General features: G+C 39.0%; 3 protein-coding genes across 3 annotated transcripts; 1 reads left to right on the plus strand and 2 right to left on the minus strand.

The window, feature by feature from the left end:
* Positions 1 to 103: 103 nt before the first annotated feature.
* LOC140953096 (uncharacterized) lies at positions 104 to 9,989 on the minus strand. Its single transcript, XM_073402594.1, has 13 exons — positions 9,592 to 9,989; positions 8,636 to 8,998; positions 7,629 to 7,740; positions 6,710 to 7,537; positions 5,889 to 5,980; positions 5,654 to 5,722; positions 5,405 to 5,512; positions 5,098 to 5,238; positions 4,392 to 4,446; positions 3,311 to 4,101; positions 2,806 to 2,889; positions 2,502 to 2,598; positions 104 to 1,688 (listed from the first exon to the last, which is right to left on the minus strand). The coding sequence occupies exons 1-13, from the start codon at positions 9,823 to 9,825 to the stop codon at positions 1,168 to 1,170; spliced, it is 3,495 nt and encodes a 1,164-aa protein (XP_073258695.1). The 5' UTR covers positions 9,826 to 9,989; the 3' UTR covers positions 104 to 1,167.
* Positions 9,990 to 10,128: 139 nt separating this feature from the next.
* On the plus strand, positions 10,129 to 13,873 carry LOC140953077 (inositol monophosphatase 3-like). Its single transcript, XM_073402574.1, has 2 exons — positions 10,129 to 10,431; positions 11,968 to 13,873. Exons 1-2 carry the CDS (start codon positions 10,132 to 10,134, stop codon positions 12,769 to 12,771), a joined length of 1,104 nt encoding a protein of 367 aa, XP_073258675.1. The 5' UTR covers positions 10,129 to 10,131; the 3' UTR covers positions 12,772 to 13,873.
* Positions 13,874 to 15,989: 2,116 nt separating this feature from the next.
* On the minus strand, positions 15,990 to 17,263 carry LOC140953083 (uncharacterized). The gene has a single exon (XM_073402578.1). The coding sequence runs from the start codon at positions 17,169 to 17,171 to the stop codon at positions 16,326 to 16,328; it is 846 nt and encodes a 281-aa protein (XP_073258679.1). The 5' UTR covers positions 17,172 to 17,263; the 3' UTR covers positions 15,990 to 16,325.
* Positions 17,264 to 19,692: the final 2,429 nt, after the last annotated feature.

Raw genomic sequence — 19,692 nt, forward strand, 5'->3', positions numbered from 1 at the left:
TTCTTGTAATCAACGTCAAAAGTCCAGAAAAAAGTGTTAAAAACATACAAAGGTATAGGAACGGTTTAGGGTGGTAATTACCAGCAGAGTCTGAGAGCATACTTTTGCCCAATTTCATTTTTTAATATTTAGACTAACCTCCTAAAAAAGAAGAATTTTTTTCCAACGTGCAAAACCATTACAGCAATACATCAAGGGTAGCTTGGAAATAGCAGGAGCTATATTTTCTATGCAAGCATTAAAACAAATTCGCGTAATTTGGTAAGAAGCTGATCTTGATTCAGTTCCCTGTCCCACTAAAAGTGACTGATTAGTTTCTTCTTGGTGCCACATAATCCATATTAATTTCCGCGCTTTTGGGTGAACTAACTAGAGGCAATTTTAAAATAAAAGACAAAACAAGGGCTAATCCACACTAATAAAATATATTAATAATGTTGATTCGGTAACATTTTGTAATTTGAACTTGTAATCAGTATAAACTATTGTTCTTATCCGAAGTAATTTGCTGCTTTTATAACAGTAACGTTTTAAAATTGAGACCCATGTTCAAGATCTAGAAAGTTCATGACAGAGTAAGCTGAACGTGTCTGTCATTTCTACATTTATGTTTCTTCTATTCTTAAAAAATTAAAGACCAAAGAGGCCCATTAAGAGGTGAGAATTTGTTGAAGTAGATGTAGGTACAAATCAACTACCACGCAAGTGGTCAAAGGAGCAATAACAAGACAAAAATTTTACGTTCAATTATCACTTGGTTGTTTTAAAGAAAACGCCAGTACGTTGCTAAATTCACCAGTTCCTTGGCACTCGCATTTCATGGTTCGTCTTGGTTTGCTCGTTTGGGTGTTATATATGATAGTTTTTTCCTTTTTGGGCCGAAAGCCAGTGAAATGCGAAATTCGCAGCTACTTGGCAATAACATTATACCTTGAAAAGTCTTACTGATCGAAAGACGTACTTAACTGTCTGAGATTATAAGAGATATTAATATAAAAAGTCTGAACTGCGCTTGCGTTTTAAAGTTTTACGTAAATAGAAAGGGTTCAGCAACCACTGAAAGCCATTGTTTAACGAAAGCCGAGAATGTCTTCATACTTAAGTTACCGAACATTTTTGCTGTTCAATTTACAGTTCATGAACATTATAGTGTACACCAATAGCCTCTTAATCTCCTTCCACGACAGGTGAAAATGACATCAGGTTTTCTTGGGCCCTAACAGCTCCCGCAGCTTGGAGCGGGGCAAAGAAAACGGAGTCTCGCCTTGTCTCGTTGTTCACCGGTGAATCAAGATGAAAAGCAGTCAGTTGACTGGAAGGCGTCACAGAGGTTTGACTCTCTTTTCCCGCCACATCGACGAGCGATAGCACGGGCGAGGCCTCACTCTGCGCGGGAAATCGGCGGACGACATTCTCCGGTGACATCATTCCTAAACTGTCCATAATCGCGGGAGTCTCGCTGGTCCCATTTGGTGACACAAATATTGTAGTCTTGGGCATGGGTGTGATTTGGCGGGAATTTGGCGTTGGTGTGTCAGTTTCTGAGAGATACCTGACAATGTGTATGGGTGTCCTGCCAGTTTTGGACGCATTATTGGTTATGAAGGTTTCAGGTTCTTCGGGTGGCGTGAAGGTTACTTCTTTGCTTGGGTAATCGGCAGAATTTGCGTCTGTCTCGAAAACATTATCTGCAATTAAAAGGCACCGTTGTTTATAGTTAAAAATCCATAAACTGGTGAAGAAAAGAAGTAAATAGATATCTAAATTTCAAAACATACGATACGTTTTGAGATAAACCGAGAGCATTACTAATATCCCCTAATGAGTTCTCTCACCTAACTATCTTTAGGCTGAAACTATAATCCTTTTGCTGAACTTAACAGCCCGTTTATTGAGTAACGTGATCGAACTGAATTTGTTTAATCCTATAAGGTTTTGTAGCATAAGAAAGGATACAGTAAAAAACCCACGAGTAAGAACCTAAGATTTAAGAACCTGTTAGGCTAAAATTTGCAATTTAGACCCCTCTATATAAGAACCTCTTTAGCCTAAAATTTGGAGAAAGGTTCTTTTTTTCAAAAATCATTTAAAAATATTTACTTAAAGAGAAATGGTATAAGAAATGTATGATCAATCTGGATGAGTAGTTGCTACAGTCATTAGGTATGCAAATTTAAGGGTGCTGATCACTAAAATCTTCTTAGCAACGACATAATTTTTTGCAAGAAATTAAGAACCTATTAAGAACCTAGATAGCCTAAATTATGTTAACCACCATTTATGTAAGAACCTGTTTAGGCTAACCCTGGAAAATGTAGCTTCTTACTCGTGGGTTTTACTGCACTGATTCTGAATGAAGAAATGATCGTCGCAGTGAACGCAATTTATGCAATTGCGTACTGATTCTGTTCAGTTATTTCTGAGTAACATGAGGATAGTCCTGCATGAATATTGTCGGAAAGTGCAAAGTTTTACACAACTTTCCAAATATTATATCTTACCAGCCATGTGGTTTGAAGACTCTGATTTGTCTGCGCACTCGTCTTCATCAGACGAAGACGGGCAAAGATATTTAGAAAACAGGTCTCGTTGGGTATCCTGGGGACAAGAATATGACGATAAGCTAGTAAGTGCTCAACAATATTTAAGCATAAAAATGACTCTTTTTCTCAGTAACCCTCTAGCATTAAACCATGACACTAAGTTGTAACGTTAGCTTCTTTCGATGAAATCCTGCAGTGTGATGATTCGGAAGGAAAAAAAACAGACAACAGACACAAAAAACACACAACTAGGATCTCTTACTTCTTTAGGTATTTCCATATTCTCGACCTGTGATAAAGATTCCTCAGTGGCGTGGAACAACTTTACAGAAATATCAGCGGGAGTCTGCTTAAAAAAAAGAATGTTTCAAACAAACAGAATCATAAAACCCCTCAATGTACTGTGCTGGACCCGCTTGTGCTGTGCAGTAATTAAGGAGCAAAACACGTTCAACATGGATTTCACAGACGTAAGGATAAGAAAACGTTGTTACTCTTTTCCTCGCAGCCATATTTCCTGGATGGAGTTTTAATACACAGTGAAAGTTTCCGCAGCCGCCTACGGGAATTGTCCGCTTAATGGAATGTAAAATACAGAGTTTGTATAGGAGTTAAAACGGGGTTTTGTGAAGGCGGTCGTTAGTAGAGCTGTCCGCCTACGAGAGTGTCCGTCAAGAGACCTTCAAATGTACTGTAAAGGCTATGCTGTCGCTAAAATTCCAACGTTTTTTCATGACTTTCGCAAAGCTTATTTCTCTCTCGCTCACCTTTGCTCCTTCAGCTTCTGTAGTTTGTACTGCATTGATATCGCGATATTTGGAAGGGGTTCTGCGCGTAGATCTTCTTAAGCCCGAACGAGGACAGCTCTCTGCTGATTTTGCATCAGCACCATCGGAATCAGACGAGGTTTGGCCTTCACTCTGTTCACTCTGACTGTTGACATCCTCATCCACTTTAGACACCCTTCTCCTAGTTCCGTTTTGGTAGTACGGTGTACTTACTCGACCACGGCACTTTCTACCCGAAAAACGTTTAGATGCGGACATTTTTCGACTCGACGCTTCTGTTTCCAGTGGAGTAGAAAGAGCTGGCGAGTCTACCTGTATCGACTGGCTATCAGGTGTAACCACTGCATCCTCTTTACATTCGGGAGTCCTCTGTTGGTCTGCAATCCCTGCTGGTGATTGAAAAGTAACTCTACCAGGTGTTTTTCCCGATTTGCTCAAGGTAGATTTGCAAGCTGATTTCAAAACCACGGGTGCCTCTTGCTCGTATTTTATTTCATTCTGTTCTATTCCATTTTGTGGCACATCTTCCTCGCTAGTTTCACTGCGCGTGGCTTCCTCGCGAGTTCCTTCAACCCCCACACTAGCTCCAATGTCAGTCATATCAGTGGGCATATTAGCGTTGTCGGGTGTAAGTCTTAGCCCTGGACTGTCCTCGTTGATTATTTTGGGTGTTGACACGATAACAGGGGTGTTCCTGAGGGCTGTTCGTTTCTGTGGAGTATTACGAATGGATCGACGAACTGGAGTTAACACAACCTCATCAAAGCCGTCTGCAAGAAAAATGTTCAAAAGAACCGTCATTTTTTTAGTCAGAATATAAAGTCACTCCTGCATTGGAAGACCTGTCAATTCTCAAGATATCTCCTCCTCCCACCTTAGCACATCATAAAATCTACTTGCAGTTGAACGTCAATTCCAAGATTTTGTTTAGACTGCGAGAAAGCTCTCCAATTGGGGATAACGTGAAAAGTGCACGCGCAAGCGGCACGCGGGAGGAGAAGCGACATTCGCCGATCGATAGCGCGTTTCTTTGGCCCAAGGCTAGGCTAGTGCAACTTACCATGATTTTTCTTGCTCTTTTTCACTGGCGTAAGAATAGTAACAAAGGCCTCTTCCTAAAAAATGTAAAAATCTCTAGTTTTTGTAACCCTCATCGAAAGCCAGTTACTCTTAAATTTTTCCTAAATAGACCATATTATATAGTGAACTTAAAGTCTGGCTTAAAGGCTTCTGTATTAAAAAGGGAATGTATCAAATGTAACTTTATATCGCCGGGAAGTATGAAAGTGGTCTGTGGTTATGGCTGTTATCTGGCCTGCCACTTTTCCGGTTTAAGCCCCTTTTTGAAGAACCGCACCTTAGGGAGTTACGTTTGTCACCAAGCCTAACAATAAATTATCTCAGTCTGAGCTCTCTTTCCCTTAACGCGGGTTTGTGTCCCTTCATGGAGGTGTACGATACTGAAAGGAGACGTTCAAAGATCATCATTATATGATCCGGCTTGGGAAGTGTAAAAAAGGGAGAAACGACTGGTTGATTTTACTTTTTCTAAATTGCGTTACCTGAAAATATTCTCCCAGCAGAGGAGAACACCGATTGTTCAAGAGGTAGGGGAAGCACATACCCTCCCGCTCAATACCTCCTCATTTCCTTTCCTAGATTAAGTACATCGGGGAGTTTGTTTGAATTGTTAGATTGAGCACTGGTGAGAGTGACCAAAATGAGCCGGCAGGAAGCTAACTTGGGAAAAACGTTCGCACACGAACCTCTTGGTGTCGTTTCTCGGCTTTCAGCTTTTCCTTATCAGCAGCCATCTTGGCTTTCATTGCTAGTCTCATTTCCTGAATTCTGTTCCTTGCAGCCGTAACTTTGCTATTGGTTTTGGTTTCTTCTCCTGCTGTTGGTTTCTGAAGCAAATATCAAACTGTTCTTAGTATAACCAGTGACATCACATTTTACAAGGGCTCTTGCTTCTTCTCCTTCAATCACCTTAACATATCTAGACGTTCTGTAAGAAGCCCCCTGGATCTCCTACTGTAGCTATTTCCGGATGCAATCACTGATGCAACTTACCTTGGCCTTGATCTTTCTCACGACTTTCTTTTTTTTCTTCTCCACTTCTTGCCAGTTGTTCTCTTTTAATTTTTCCAAGGCATCAAATTTAGCATTCACATCTTCAACCTTAGTAGAGAGCGAAAAAACTTAGCAGAGTCCCTGATCGCTTCAACCCCTATAAGTGTGCTGTAACCGTATCCCCAGTCATTTGTTGTCATCTACAGTAGAAGCTCTCGTATAAAGCATATGCATGTTAGAATTGTATACCTGAAAATAGATCATCTCCCAAAATCCCTGAAGGTCTGAAGCAGTTGCTTGCTTCTCAGCATTTTTATCCTACAGAAGAAGGAAACTGATAATAAGCATCATCTTTATGACTCTTCCGTATTTGAGAGAAAATATGTCAAGAAATCATGGACAAGATTCATTGAAAATGAAAATAAGCATATAATGGTAAACCTTGCCTTCATTAAATACTATTGAGACTAAAATTATAGTGTACCTCACTCAGGTCAACGAGACCAGAAAATTGACGGAACCTCTGATCAATCAACAGCTGTGCTTGACCAATTGTGGTTCTTATCTGTCCAGATACTGAAATAAATAAAGTACAGGAATTCAGATGTGAACACATTGCAAGCCCCCTTTTGTCTTTTTTCTTAATAAGCAAGTGAGGGTGGATGTGAAAAGCTACACTTGATCATTATTGGAGAGCGTCAGGGCTGGATTTACATCAGGGGGGTCTGACAAAGAAATGTGTCTTTTAATAGAGCGTTATTTTAATTAGCCGCAAAAATTGAGACTCAGAGCAGAATGTCCCCCCTTGAAAGGCTTTTTAAGAGGAACCCATTTAAAGGGGTACAGGGATAGAAAGCATGTGGTGAGCCGGTGCTCTAATGAGACAAGAAACAGGATCATCTACATTTAGCAAATTTGCCAACTTTTGCATTGCCCATAATACACCTCGTTTACCCCCCTCCCCCCACCCCCCCAAAGTATGCATAAGAATTGTTTTTGATTTCTTCTGGGCATAACATTAGGAGTATTGTGGGAAATATGAAAGTGGCAGATCATATGACTCTAATATTATCTGTAAATAAGTAATTTTTAAGGACAAGGCTGTGATGTAAGAAAAATAGTGAAAAGAACCCTGGTGCTCTGAACCTGTAAAATCCAGAGTGCTCAAAAAATGATTGCTATGACAAAACTATGATTGTCTAGTCACCCGAGAGCAAAATTTAGGTGCCAGGGGCCACCAGGCACTGCTAGAGCACAGCCTTGCAGGACATTCCATATCGTACTAAGGCAGAAACCTGACCATACCTTCTTCACTAAGATTTTCTTCCTTAGCACTGATTTTCTCCCACTTTGCACTGATCTCATTCAGCCTATCAGTTTCTTTCTTCACAAGATTCCTGAAGTACTTAGCATCATGCTGCTCATCTCCAGCACCCTGCGTCTCTGTAACATCACCATCCTCCATTCCTAAAACCATTTCACCCACCACTTCACGATCAGGTTGATCAGGAGCCTCTACATTAACTTTGCTACCTGAACATACAGCATTGTCACCTTCTGAGACACCAGTTTGAGTTTGATCAAAGGTAGGTCCACTGCATGCTTCCATGTTTTCAACAGGGCAGATTTCTGTTTTGGTGCTAGTGTTTGCACTGTCCTCTTTCTTATTCTCCATTGATGTAATGGATTTATTGAAGGCAACAACAGGGTCTTCCACAAAGAAATCCTCCTTCTTCTCAACTGGTTTCTTGGGGCTAAAGAATGAAGATGCTGATGTTGGAAACATGAATTCTGCAGCGCTGTTTGGACTAAGAGGCTGAAACTTGAAGGTTTTAGAGTAATAGGTGAAAGTGTTGATACCACTGGGAGCGCGGAACTTGAAGTCTGCGGGAGCAAATGATGAAGCTTCATTATTAGACCCTAAACCTGTCTGGCCTCTTTCCACGCCTTCAGTGCTCCCTCTTCCAACTGATACAGTATTCTTTATGGCTTCCAGTGCAGGGAAATTTGCTTTTCCACAATTTGATGGATTTTCCCCTATTTCTACATTAGGATTGGAGGGACAAGTTTCACTCTGAGGCAGGTCTTTGGATTCCTTAGCTTGTGATCTGGTCCTTACTTGGTTCTTTGAATCTAAAGCCAAAGCATTATGGCCCAATGTTAGTTAAAACTCCTTGTAGCTTGAGCTAGAATGATATTTCAGTGTACAATACACATTATGTACCTTGATTGGGTTTAGATGGCTCTTCAACACCTTTGCCCTTTAATGGTTTATTTGCTCGCACACTCTGTCTTGTAACTCTGGTACTCGCAGTCTTTTCTGGTTTCACTTCAACCTATTATACAGGATAACCATGTATGAGTGCTAATGAAACTCTTACAAGGCTACTGGGCAGATCCACCATAATACAATCAGGAAATTATATTCAATAGTGTTAAAGCTTTGAAGTTTTCAGTCTGCCATAAGTAAGGTGAATCTCCCTTTGTGACCAGGGGCCCGTTTCTCGAAAGTCCCGGTAACTTTTTGGGCCCAAAATCAAATATTCAAATTGAAATATAAAGAATAAGAGCGCGGGTCCTGGCTAGCAAACTACTCCATTTTGTTTCATTAACTGATAGTTTTATCACTTTAGATGCAAAACTATTGGAACCTCGATCTTTAATGTAAACGGAGACAGCTTATCGGGCCCGTTAATTATCGGGACTTTCAAGAATCGGACCCCAGAGGGCTTAGTAATTTATTTGGTATGACTATTGGACTATTGATCAAGCATGACGTTGAGATGGATGGATGTTGGCCAACTCCTTGTTTTCAACAAAATCATGGTCAATTAAAAGTGCAGATAAAAAGCACAAGGCCAATTTCCAGTCATCTAGACTGAACAGGCATTTTCTTGTGAGGGCAAACCAAGAGATCCATGCTGGTCTTGCCTGCTTAGGTATCTCATGGCTGTGCTCTAGCAGAGCCAAGTGGCCCCTGGCACCTAACTTTTGCTCTTGGCGACTAGAAAATCTTACTTTCTTCATACAGATCATAAGCTGGGCACCCTAGATTTTACAGTTTCAGAGCTCTAGGCTCCCTTCAATTTTCCTTAGAGCACAGCCTTGTATCTAATCAGAACAAAGGATTAGCTTCATTTTTTTCACTGGCAAACCCAGCGATAAAAAAATATTGAAACCTCTTTGGGTGTAATTGTTACAGAAATACTTAATTTGTACATTTCAACTAACCTTTTCCTTTATTTTACCATTAGCTACAGCTTTTGATTTGGGAGCTGCCCTTTTAGTACCAAGCCTGTTCACCTCAGATGGAGGGTTTGATGACACTTGTTTTGCAATTCTTGCTGAAGCTCTTGTTACTCGTGTAACTGGTTTTTCTTCTTGTGCTACAGCCTGGCTAGGCTTAATCAATGGACCACCCTTTGTAGCTTTCTTAATTGCACCGGCAAACAAGCTAGCATCCTTGTCATATTTTACATGACGAACCACAAAAGACTTCTTCTGATGAGTTTCGCTTCCTTTCTTAAGTTTCCGTTCTTCTCTCCACTTCATTAATTTTTCTCTTCTGCTAAGCTCTGGTTGAGTAGTGTTGTCCTTTTGTTTATCTAAACAAGATCATTGGTAAATAAGCCTGGGCCGAGTGCTTGCAATTTTACATAAACTAGTATTACAGCACTTGCATTGCACCCTGTTACACTACTGGGTGCCAAAGCGCATTTGCATGCATGCATCTCACTCTGCTCTACTAGTGTTTACAGGTAAGCTTGTATGTTGTAGTTTGAGTTTATCCCTGGTTTTGATTTTATTTTCCTTTGTTTGTGGTTATGGTATTGCATGTAAACGAGTGTGAAAGTACACAGGAAAATAAAATTTAAATCAAAGATAAAATTGAACCACATTAATGAATATATAAATATAATTTGTAGGTAAAGCCTAATCAGCATCAATAAAATCACTGCAGTGTCTTGCACATCTTTTTCGAAACCTAAATTTCGTCGAGTATGATGACCTTAAATTTGTTGCAATTTGCACAATAAGCTATTTAAAGTTAACATCTTAACATTCACAGTGACGGGAGACATTTGTGAATTATAGTATGTAAATGATAAGTAAGCTTATACAAGAGCTACATGAAAAAAGACAACAAACACTTAGAACACTCAACGATTGTCGTTATTATTACTAGCTTGAAGCTCACCACTTGTGCTTTTCGCTGCACTACCATTATCAATCACGTTTTCATCGGCCAGGGGAGATAAAGGCATTCTTCTTCTCTTGGACAATTCATCCATTCTTGTTTGGTGTCGATTTTCGCTCGCACGCTGAGCACGGACGTTCCGATTGGAGATTCCCAATCTTCCACGAGACTTGTAGGACGATGCATGATCATATGCGAACTTCTTTTTCGCAATATTTTCCATAATTACCTAACCTATCCGAAGCAAAATACTAACTTTTACAAAGCTTATGTGTTAAGTTGCTAAGACTGACAATATGGATGATTTAGCTGAGAAAACTAGTAAAAATCGTGTCCTAAACTTTGCAAAATTTTGTAATGGTTTTCTCGATGAGAACGAACTCCAGTTCGAATTTTGCGGTCCAACGTTTTACTTTGTGCTCATTGGTCACATTTGAATAACACCACCAATCATACGCGTGCATATATAACACGTGATTATCGTTATTCGAAGCCGCACAAAGCCACACTGGATCGAGGTCCGGGAACGATGAGAAAACACTTCATGTATCCCAACGAAAGTTCAAAAGTTCGAGACTCCTCTGTTAGATTCTCAGAGATGGGAGCCGCGCGGGTAAGGTTGTCTCCAATCGGATTTGTAGTTATAGGACTTGTAGTTGTAGCGGTAATTTACTACCTATCGACTGATGGAGGAATTGGAGAGTTTTCGCACAAGTATTTTGAGGGGGAAGACACAGTCTCGATGAAAAAACTCATTGTCACTGCAATTCATCTTGCCGAGAAAGGAGGAGTTGTTGTTCGTAAAATTCGAAATGGTGAAGATCTAGGGGTAAGTAACTTCTTGATACACCCTTACTTGAGCAGAGTTGTAGTTGCAGACGTTGGGAAAGCAAGAGTTGCTTGAAGTTTTTATTTACATTCAAGCTTAGGCTATGCACCGCTTAGCTGGAGAAGAAAGCAATCTTACTTACATGTAATAGTTTGAGCTTTCTAATTCTAAAAAAATCTTCCAAGGTTACATAACATATCCGATGATTTCTTTCGGAAATTGTACTTTTATTAGAAGAATGTTGATTTGAAAGTAAACAGTTGTTTAAACATTTGGAATGCATGGTTGCGTCGTGGCAAGAAAGAGTAACTTTTGAGAACTGTCAACGTGTACAACTGTGATTTACATATACAAGTTAAAATCGTAAACAGCTGAGTTAAATCTCTAATGGCGATGCGTAAACCACCTACATTTTAGCTCCATTTCCCCATAATTTATGAAATTAAATTTGCTGAGTAAGACTGTACACACAAGCAACATAGTTTCAGACAGTAGTTTATTCTCAGTTTCTTAGCTGTGTAAAAATTTCCATAAGAATATACACTTCCACGGTTTCTGGTAATTTTTAATGAGGATCAGTTAGTGAATATTCAACAAAAAGCATCTTTATATCAGTTAAGGTGCCAAGTTTGAAAGTTATATGACAGAAACAAGCAGCTCAGCAAAATAGGCCACTTTTGAGATATTAAAATTCAGCATGATAGCAATTCTTAGGCCCTGCCCCGGCCGTCCACATGTATTTGGATACTTGTGAAACTGCATCCTCTTTTTACAAATCGGCCTTCCGTCCACATGAAACCAGTGAATCCACGCACTGGAACCGCATATTTTTGAAACTGTCTTCCCGAGGGGATTATTTTGGATCCGATAGGTTTGGTGAATTCATGTGGACGACTGAAACCAGATATTTTTTTATGTCAGCTACATCATAAACCTGGGTCCAGGCTTAAATGAAAACTTTGCAAGTTCAAAATGGCAGACAACAATGTTCTGTTGTTCTGACAGGTTGAGAAATGTTGGCTAAAAGTGCTGGAAGTAGGAAAGATACTTCCTATGTATTACAGAATTGTACTCATGTGGGCAAGTGAATACAAACTGGATACACCACACAGAATTTGTGTATGCAGTTTCAGCATATCGAGATTCGTGTGGACGTGGCCTTAGAGGACACAAACAAAGATAATGAATAAATATGTTTATACATGGACTTGTCCCCTGCCCATGAAAAGTCTAAAAAGTCTGTGACTTTGCTGAGCCATATCTTCATAAGTTTATAACATGTTACACTCAACTTACAAAGTTTGTTGTACTGTTATTGGCCACATGTGCATTTTCCATAAAATTCCTCAAAAATTTGGAATTTCCCCCAGTATTACAGTTGTCCCAAGAGAAACTTAAGTCAAAGCTTAATGTGAAAAATTTGGGGGGGTAAACAAGGTGTATTGAATGCAATGTAAAAGTGGCAAAAATGCACAAAAAGTGTAAATCAATAATTTTGCAACCAATCATTCCTTGTCTTTCTTGCTTATTTCACAGGAAGAAAGCAAAGGAAAGACCCGTGAAGGAGCTAACAATCCTGTAACGCAAGGAGACATGCTGTCTCACAGGACTATGTTTTATGGCTTCAAAAAGGCATATCCTAAAGTAAATGTAGTATCTGAAGAACATGACCACGGGGATGTTGATTTGAATGATGTAAAGCTGCCAGAAACATCGCAAATTATTGATGGCAGTTTACAGTTCAACAAGGAAGATGAGGTTGTGTCTACTGGCAACCTTTTAGTGTGGATTGATCCGCTTGATGCAACGCAGGAATATACTGAAAACCTTGTTGATTATGTCACAACCATGATCTGCATTGTGGTCAAAGGAAAACCTGTAGCTGGAATAATCCACAAGCCATTTTTACAACAGACCTACTGGGCTTGGGTGGGACATGGATCCTCAGACAATGTTCAAGTCCCTCAAGAAAGGGATGCTGTGTTAACATCACCAAGGGTGATAGTCTCAAGATCACATGCAGGAAAAGTAAATGCTACAGTAAGATCAGCATTTGGTCCACAATCCAAAGTGATACCTGCTGGTGGTGCAGGCTATAAAGTGTTGTCATTGTTTGAGGACAAAGCTGATGCCTATGTCCATGTGACGTTAATTAAGAAATGGGACATCTGTGCTGGTGATGCCCTCCTGAGAACATTGGGTGGCAAGATGACAACGTTAGATAATGTTGAAATTGAATATGGTAATGCAGAAAAGCCAGCCAATGAAGGAGGACTTCTTGCAGGAGTACACAATCATGCAGAGTATCAAGACAAGCTTGCGCATATGTTAAAGTCATAATGGAGAGCAAAATGCCTGACTCAATATTGCAGTGGATATCAGTAGTTATTATTGTATGACATGATATTTATTTGAGACAAAAATTGTAAAATTGTAAATTGTAATTTGTTTACCCACGGATCACTAAGGAGTTCATATGAACTCGTTGAAACGTGTCCGAGCATTCCAGATCGAATTGGAATTTGAAAGTGTTGGTTTTTAAGGAGCCTGTAACAAAGTTGCACAGTTTTGTCATCAGGTGCTAAATACTGAAATGCAAGGCCTGTAACTAATATATTATATACACTGTACTGTAGCTAGAGGAATGTCTGGGTATCTGACAGTGTTGTTTATAGTCAACTGCATTGAGCTGTATGTAGGTGGTCGCTGCCTGGGGTGTCTGCAGGCACTTCTAGACAGTGAAGCACTCTCATGCTAGCAAACCCTGCAACCCAATCGTGTGACTCTACAGAGAGTCTTCTGGGCACCTATCACATTAACAGTAGAAACAAAATGTAGTTGGCGAGGGACAAGAATGAAAACAATGATGAATGGAAGACAGTGGCGGATCCAAGGGAGGGGCCCAAAGGGCCGAAAAAAATTTTTTTGGAGTTGACAAAATATCCCTAACTTGTCCATGTTAAAAGTTGAAAAAAAAATGTGGAAGGGACTATAATATTATTGTAATTTGGAAGAAGAAGAATTCTAAGACCAGAAAATTCAGAAAACATTTCGAGCTCAACATGAGAATGAAACTCACAAGTTCTAGTTTGGACAATCTAACCACTGAGCTACTGGAAGCTCTATGGCGAGCAGGGTCGAAATTTAATATTGTAACTACACCAGTCAAAACTGACTAAACTCAAATCAGCTTAATTGAAATTTAGAATTAACAGGCATATTGATATTTAAAGTAACAGAATAACACAGTTTGCAAAAGCAAATTGGAAGAAATACTACTACCATACTTTGTTCTACTGGATATGTACAATAACTGTCTTCTTTGAGCTCTTTGTTAGTTTTTAAAATTTTCAAGAATTGTCTTTGGTAGGAAATTCTAAATTCAACTCAGTTCATAAACTTTGTAGCATTGGGGTATTTTATAAGCAGGTTTTTATGAGGATTTATTTGTTTTCTACTTTTTATTGGGTTATTTATCTAAGATTTGTCCTCATACCTTACTTTTATGAGAGTGAATGTGTACTGGAAAAGGTGTAACAACTTAAAAGTGATAATTTTAAGGGTGTTGCAGTACCTTTATTTGGCACAGTTAAAAATACCATTTTACAAAATTTGTAAAATATTTAATACAACCTGAATGATGTAAACTGATCCAACCATAGCAGTAGTAAGTTTCCACTGCATTCTAGCCTGCAAAGCAAGCCTTTCTATGTGAGTCTGTTGAGAAAGTTGGAATGCTTTCATACTAACTCTCTAAAAAAACTGGCACAGAAATGCTAGCTGGGATTTTCAGTGGATTTTTGAAGAATTCCATATTTCACAGCCTTAAAACTATTTCCCTTGAGTAAGTGCTGCTTTTAAATGAGCACTGCAGAGATAATGAAATATTAAGTCCTACCCAGAATGAGGTCTGTAAAGGTCTTGGTGATACTGACCTTTGAAACTTAGCCTATGTGGCAGGCATTCGAAAGGGAAGGCAGGGTGCAAAGAAAGTCAGTTTTACAGCCTGCCATTCAGGCAAGCTGTAGTTAGCATGTACTAGCCCGAAAGTCATTTCAACTAGCCCCAAAACCCTTTTTGATCAGCAGGATTGATTACAATCCTTCTGTAATTTGAATTTCTCAAAAACTAACACTTGCCCATCGGGCAAGTTAAGAACAAAAATCACTAGCCCGATAGCAAAATCCACTAGCCCCAGGCTATTGGACATGACTTTCTTTGCACACTGGAAGGGGAAGGAAATTTGGGAACATGGAACTCAAAATTTGAGTGAACTGGTGTTGCATTTTAGGCTTTGTGTTTATTCAACAAAGCCTAAAATCCACTGAAGTGATGAATACACACTAAACCACGAAGCAATAATGTGATTTTTGGGCTGCCTTTAGATAGCAAGACTGTTGGAGCAGTGCCAGGCAAACAATGTCTTCATTAGAGGCGAGGGTAGAATCTGAAAACTAAATGAATTTGCTTTGAACCACTCATACATACCATTAAAAAACAACAATAATATTGAGGACTTTTATTCCTATAAACACAACCAAAGACGATGTATTACAGTTTATTGAACAAGCTACAATCATACAACTTTTGAATAACTCTTTTCAAAATCCCTAAAACTTGTGAGAGATTTGCAAGATATAGTAAATGCATTTATTTTAGACCTAATGGGACTTTATAAACACCCATTTCAAGGTAAAAGCACCTATTTTAATACTGTCTTGTAAGATTTGGTTCTTCCAAAACATTTTAGAGAGCAAAAAATGTTCTTCTGTTCAGATAGAAGAAGTAAGCTATACAGAAAGAAAGCAATCATCCCAATACCAACAGAAACTAAAAACACAGAGAAATCTGCAAGGTGACACAGAAAACCTGACATAAGGGAGCAAAACACAATCCTAGAGTTGAACTCAGGACAATGTTGCATGTCGATCAAAATCAGTCACCAGAAAGCTAACTGATAAGTCGATAGTACTCCGTTTTTTGTCAATATTGATTAGTAATATTTGTTGATAAAAGTCGATAATCACAATGATCTCAGGACAGGCAATGAATTTCGATAGACTTACGACACTATTCTGAGAATATCTGTTGAGGATTTATGCGAACTTTATACAAATGCCAGATAAAAAGGATCAGAAGCAACAATTTCAATATCCACTGGCCAATTATTAACAATGATCTCTTCGAGAAGTTTTATGAAATATTAAATTGGATGAAGGACTTTTTAGAAAGTCCACTCGAGCCTTTGCAACATTCGTTTGTATGGTTTTTTATCTGTTTGTAAATGAGTAGCGTCTGTTTGTTTGAAGAATTGTGACGTCCAAATCCTTCTCCTTGCGTAACACCAATTTCGATAGAAACTGAAAATCACACAAAATTTTATGATCAACTTTTATCAATTTCAGATATCTGTTGATTGATTAGTATTGACATTTATGGAGGATGCTAAATTTTAATTGATGATGGAAATCATCAATGTATTACATCCTGCTTAAACTACAGGAATCAAGGTAGCAGTCATACAGTGCAATTTATTCCAACTTTCCAAGCCTCCTAGGGAATAGATAAGATAAAAAATACAGTGGTCATTCACTGGTCATTATACTGCTATTGGGCTATTGCATTTAATATCCATCCCTCTGGTTAAGGACCAATGGAATTCTTCAGGGGTATGCTATAAAAATAGAGGATTTCTTAAGCAGTAGAGTAAAAAAATATGGAATTCTTTGGGGGTGAAGCTTTAATTTCCACAAAATTCTTCAGGGTTAGACCCATATTCTTCCATGTTTTATGGAAGTCTTCGGGGGTGAATCCAATGCAATTAAGAGGTAAGAAGGAAAGGTACGTCCTTAACCTCAACCAGGGGATACAGATATTAAAACCAATAACCCATTTTACTTAACAGACTCTGTCCAATTTGGCCAATAAGTATCTGCTAAATAAGACTGGTCACCCTTTCCTTTAGTATCCTTTTCCCACTGCTTCTCACACTTTCTGTACAAGAGCATAGCTGCTCTTGCATCCTCCACCGAACAGTGTTCGTTCACTTGAATATCCCACTTCAACAACTGCTTTGTCAGGCGTTTTAGTGATGGTGTTGAGTTCCTAGGGAAACCTGCTAACGCTCGCAAAGGTATGTGCTTAGAAGTGTCCCTGATTAGATCTGAGTAATGTTTCAACTTGAGCACTTTCAGGTCAAATTGCAAGGCATGACCTATAAGTACACGATTTTTGATAAGTCTTTTAACTTTTTTCCTCGCTGAACGAAATGGTATAGCGTTGTCCATGTGTTTTGGTCTAATACCACTCCATTGTGTTCTGTAATCCGTGATGGGCTTGTCGGGTTTAACGTATGCGTCGTAAAGGACATCTCCTTCGTAGCTAACAACGCTACACCTTGCTAAGGCACTTGACTTTTCTTTTCCTACACCGACCATTTCACAATCCAAAGCAACAGGACGCAAAATATGTGATTTGTTGGATTTCCCCTTCATCTGTCTTTTTGTTCGGTTTCCTCCTTCACTTTCAACGTGAAGAGACTCGTTTGAAGAATAATAGTTACTACTATCCACGGACATTGTGTCACAATTACTGTTTGTAAGCCTTCCTTCGCACTGATCTTCGCGATCGAAATGTATGTGTTCACCGCATGCAATGTTTAATTTGCCTTCATCCTTTCGCCGTCGCGGAAAGTTTGTGTTTTTTCTCCACTTGAAATCGTTAGGGTATAATGTGTTCATGATATTGTCTACCAAAGTGTCAATGGACAAGCAAATTTTAAAGAAAGCCTCACATTATTTTATGTCGCCACGTGGTGCAATCGAACCGCCATATTTGTTCTTCCTTATTTAAGAGAAAAGAGAAGGAGCTGGGACCGAGACTAGGTTGGCGCAGCATGCTAGTTAGTTTTCACCACAGGCAGACCACTCTCTGTTCCGTTGTTTGTTTGTTTGTGAAATCTGGGTATCGCAGGAATCGGTCTTTTATACTCGAAATACCCTGTTCGCCTCGCTTGGCTCATAAAGGGCCTGTCATGCAGACTATAAAAGACCATCCGCCGGAACGTACTTTGGCAATTTTAAAATAGCCTGTGGATCTCTCTAATGACACTGTATTATGAGGGTCGTTATGACTTAATTTTTCAGTATAATATTAATGAATCGAAATGAAAGTAACATATATAAAAGAGTATCTCTGATTTGACCCAGGAGTCGAGAGAAGAAATTGTAGCTTGTCGTGAATTTAGTTTTAGTGATTTTTCGACAAGAAAAAGCAGTCATTAGCAAGAACTTCAGATTTTCATTTTACTTTGCCAGCTACACTGATTAGGTTTCTTGCAATTACCTCTAGCCCAGTTACGCCGGGACGTAGAATCCCTTGATTTGGATTCCCTTTAGAAAACTTTTTTCGTCTTGTATATTACCTATTTAAAGGCAAACCTCTAAGGAAATATCCATCGTCTTAATACAGGTTTGACTAGACTAAATTACGATATGAAGAACAGAAGAAGATAAGATGACAATGAGAAGTATCCCAGCTGCACAAGGCAATTGACTTTTACGATAACGCATTTAGCCAGTTTGACTAATCTTGAAATATTAATCATGTTTATCGTGAAATTTGACAAAATTTATATAGCGAAGACTAGAAAATCACCTATCGGACCGACCCCGTTCCCAGGGTTTTCTTCAATTCGTCCCCGGCGTCGGCGAACTTGGGGGAAGCCAGTGCTCTCACAACCGCACCACCCTTGCTTGCCAGAAGGCAAAAACTTGGAGGCTCAAACAAGGTGTATTATGGGCAATGAAAAAGTGGCGAATAGAGTTGTTGGAATCGTAGCTCTCAAAATTTCATTACAAGACTCTTACAAGAGAGGACATCCTATTTTGGCTGCGATCAGTACCTTTTCTTAGCTTGATGTGAAATATCCATACTCTGCACAGATAGGAAAAATACTTTTTTAAGTCAAACTAGGACAACTTATTTAAAACATGTTATAATTCCCTTTTATTTAATTCTTACTTAAGTCTGCATCAGTTACACTCAGTCTACGTAAATAAACATTACTTTACTAATGCATAATTTTTAGTGTAGTTTTCACAACAGTTCTGGATAAAAATGTCTATACACTATTCACACAAGAAAAATCAACGAAGCAAAAACTAACAACGGCATAACAATTTTTGGAGAGATTTCAGAAAGACTGTTTAAAAGCAAGGTAATCAGTCCCAGCAAGCTAGAATAAAGCAAGAAAAATGTCTAGTGCCCAGCAACACAATTGAAACAAACGTCGTAACTACTACTTTTTTTGCTGGAAAAAACTGCGTCGTGTCTTTGGGTATACTATTGAAGGAAATTAAGGGGCAGAGGGTTCAGGACCCCTTAAATGTACTTAATGTACTCTATTACCTGGTCTGAAGAGATGTATACAACATCCGGCGTAGCTTAAAGAATGACACTTGCGTTGCACGTCACCTCTCAACCACAGGGCAAGTCCAAATTAACCGGAAATGTCGACAAAATCATTTTGTTAACTGTGTGCGGAAGTTGGAGACCCTGAACAAAAATTCTTGGATCTTCCCTTGTTATCAATGAATGGCTCTCTACTATTTCTGCTCCAAAGGCTACAAGAGAATTGCAGTTCAGGTCTTTGTGACAAGACGTAGGGAAAACGCCGCGGGAGAACTTTTCAATCTGTATGCCTGTCATGCAGTTTACATTTGTGCGTCAGGGTAAGGAACTGTGCCACGTAATTTAGCCAAATAATTCGGCCACTTTGAATTGGCCACCAAAATTAAGTAAAATATAAAAATAAATACTAAATGCAAAGTAGGTATGGACAAGTAAAAAACGGATCGTTATTGAGATATTTTAAAACTTTTCCAGGCCAATTTTTCAAACTGTTCTTCGGGATACGAGATTTTATTGAAGCTACGTTTTTTTTTTTTCATTTAAAAGGTTATTTCTCTTAACGTTAAGTTACACAGTAAGTATTAGGAAAGTAACCAAACAAAATCGACTAAACTGTTGTGATACAGTCCCTTTAAAAGAGTCATTCAACTCTTGTGGTATCAGGTTTATATCTTGAGAAATGATGTGATCAACATGTCACGAGCATGGGACAAAGAAAAAATCTGATTCCCGATAGGAATTGAACCTATGACCTTCTGTACACCGGTCGGATGCTCTAACCACTAAGCTACGAAGGACTTGTGGCGAGCTGGGCCAATTACAAGTTTCATGTATGACATCAGTACGAAA

Source organism: Porites lutea, chromosome 11 (assembly GCF_958299795.1).
Source record: "Porites lutea chromosome 11, jaPorLute2.1, whole genome shotgun sequence".
Taxonomy (NCBI): Eukaryota; Metazoa; Cnidaria; class Anthozoa; order Scleractinia; family Poritidae; genus Porites; species Porites lutea.

Coding starts and splice junctions, on each gene's coding strand:
- LOC140953077 (XM_073402574.1), top strand. CDS start 10,132: ATGAGAAAACACTTCATGTATCCCAACGAAAGTTCAAAAGTTCGAGAC. Junction 10,432..11,967: donor GAAATGGTGAAGATCTAGGG/GTAAGTAACTTC, acceptor CTTATTTCACAG/GAAGAAAGCAAAGGAAAGAC.
- LOC140953083 (XM_073402578.1), bottom strand. CDS start 17,171: ATGAACACATTATACCCTAACGATTTCAAGTGGAGAAAAAACACAAAC.
- LOC140953096 (XM_073402594.1), bottom strand. CDS start 9,825: ATGGAAAATATTGCGAAAAAGAAGTTCGCATATGATCATGCATCGTCC. Junction 2,599..2,805: donor ATATGGAAATACCTAAAGAA/GTAAGAGATCCT, acceptor TCTTGTCCCCAG/GATACCCAACGAGACCTGTT. Junction 1,689..2,501: donor GTCTTCAAACCACATGGCTG/GTAAGATATAAT, acceptor TTTTAATTGCAG/ATAATGTTTTCGAGACAGAC.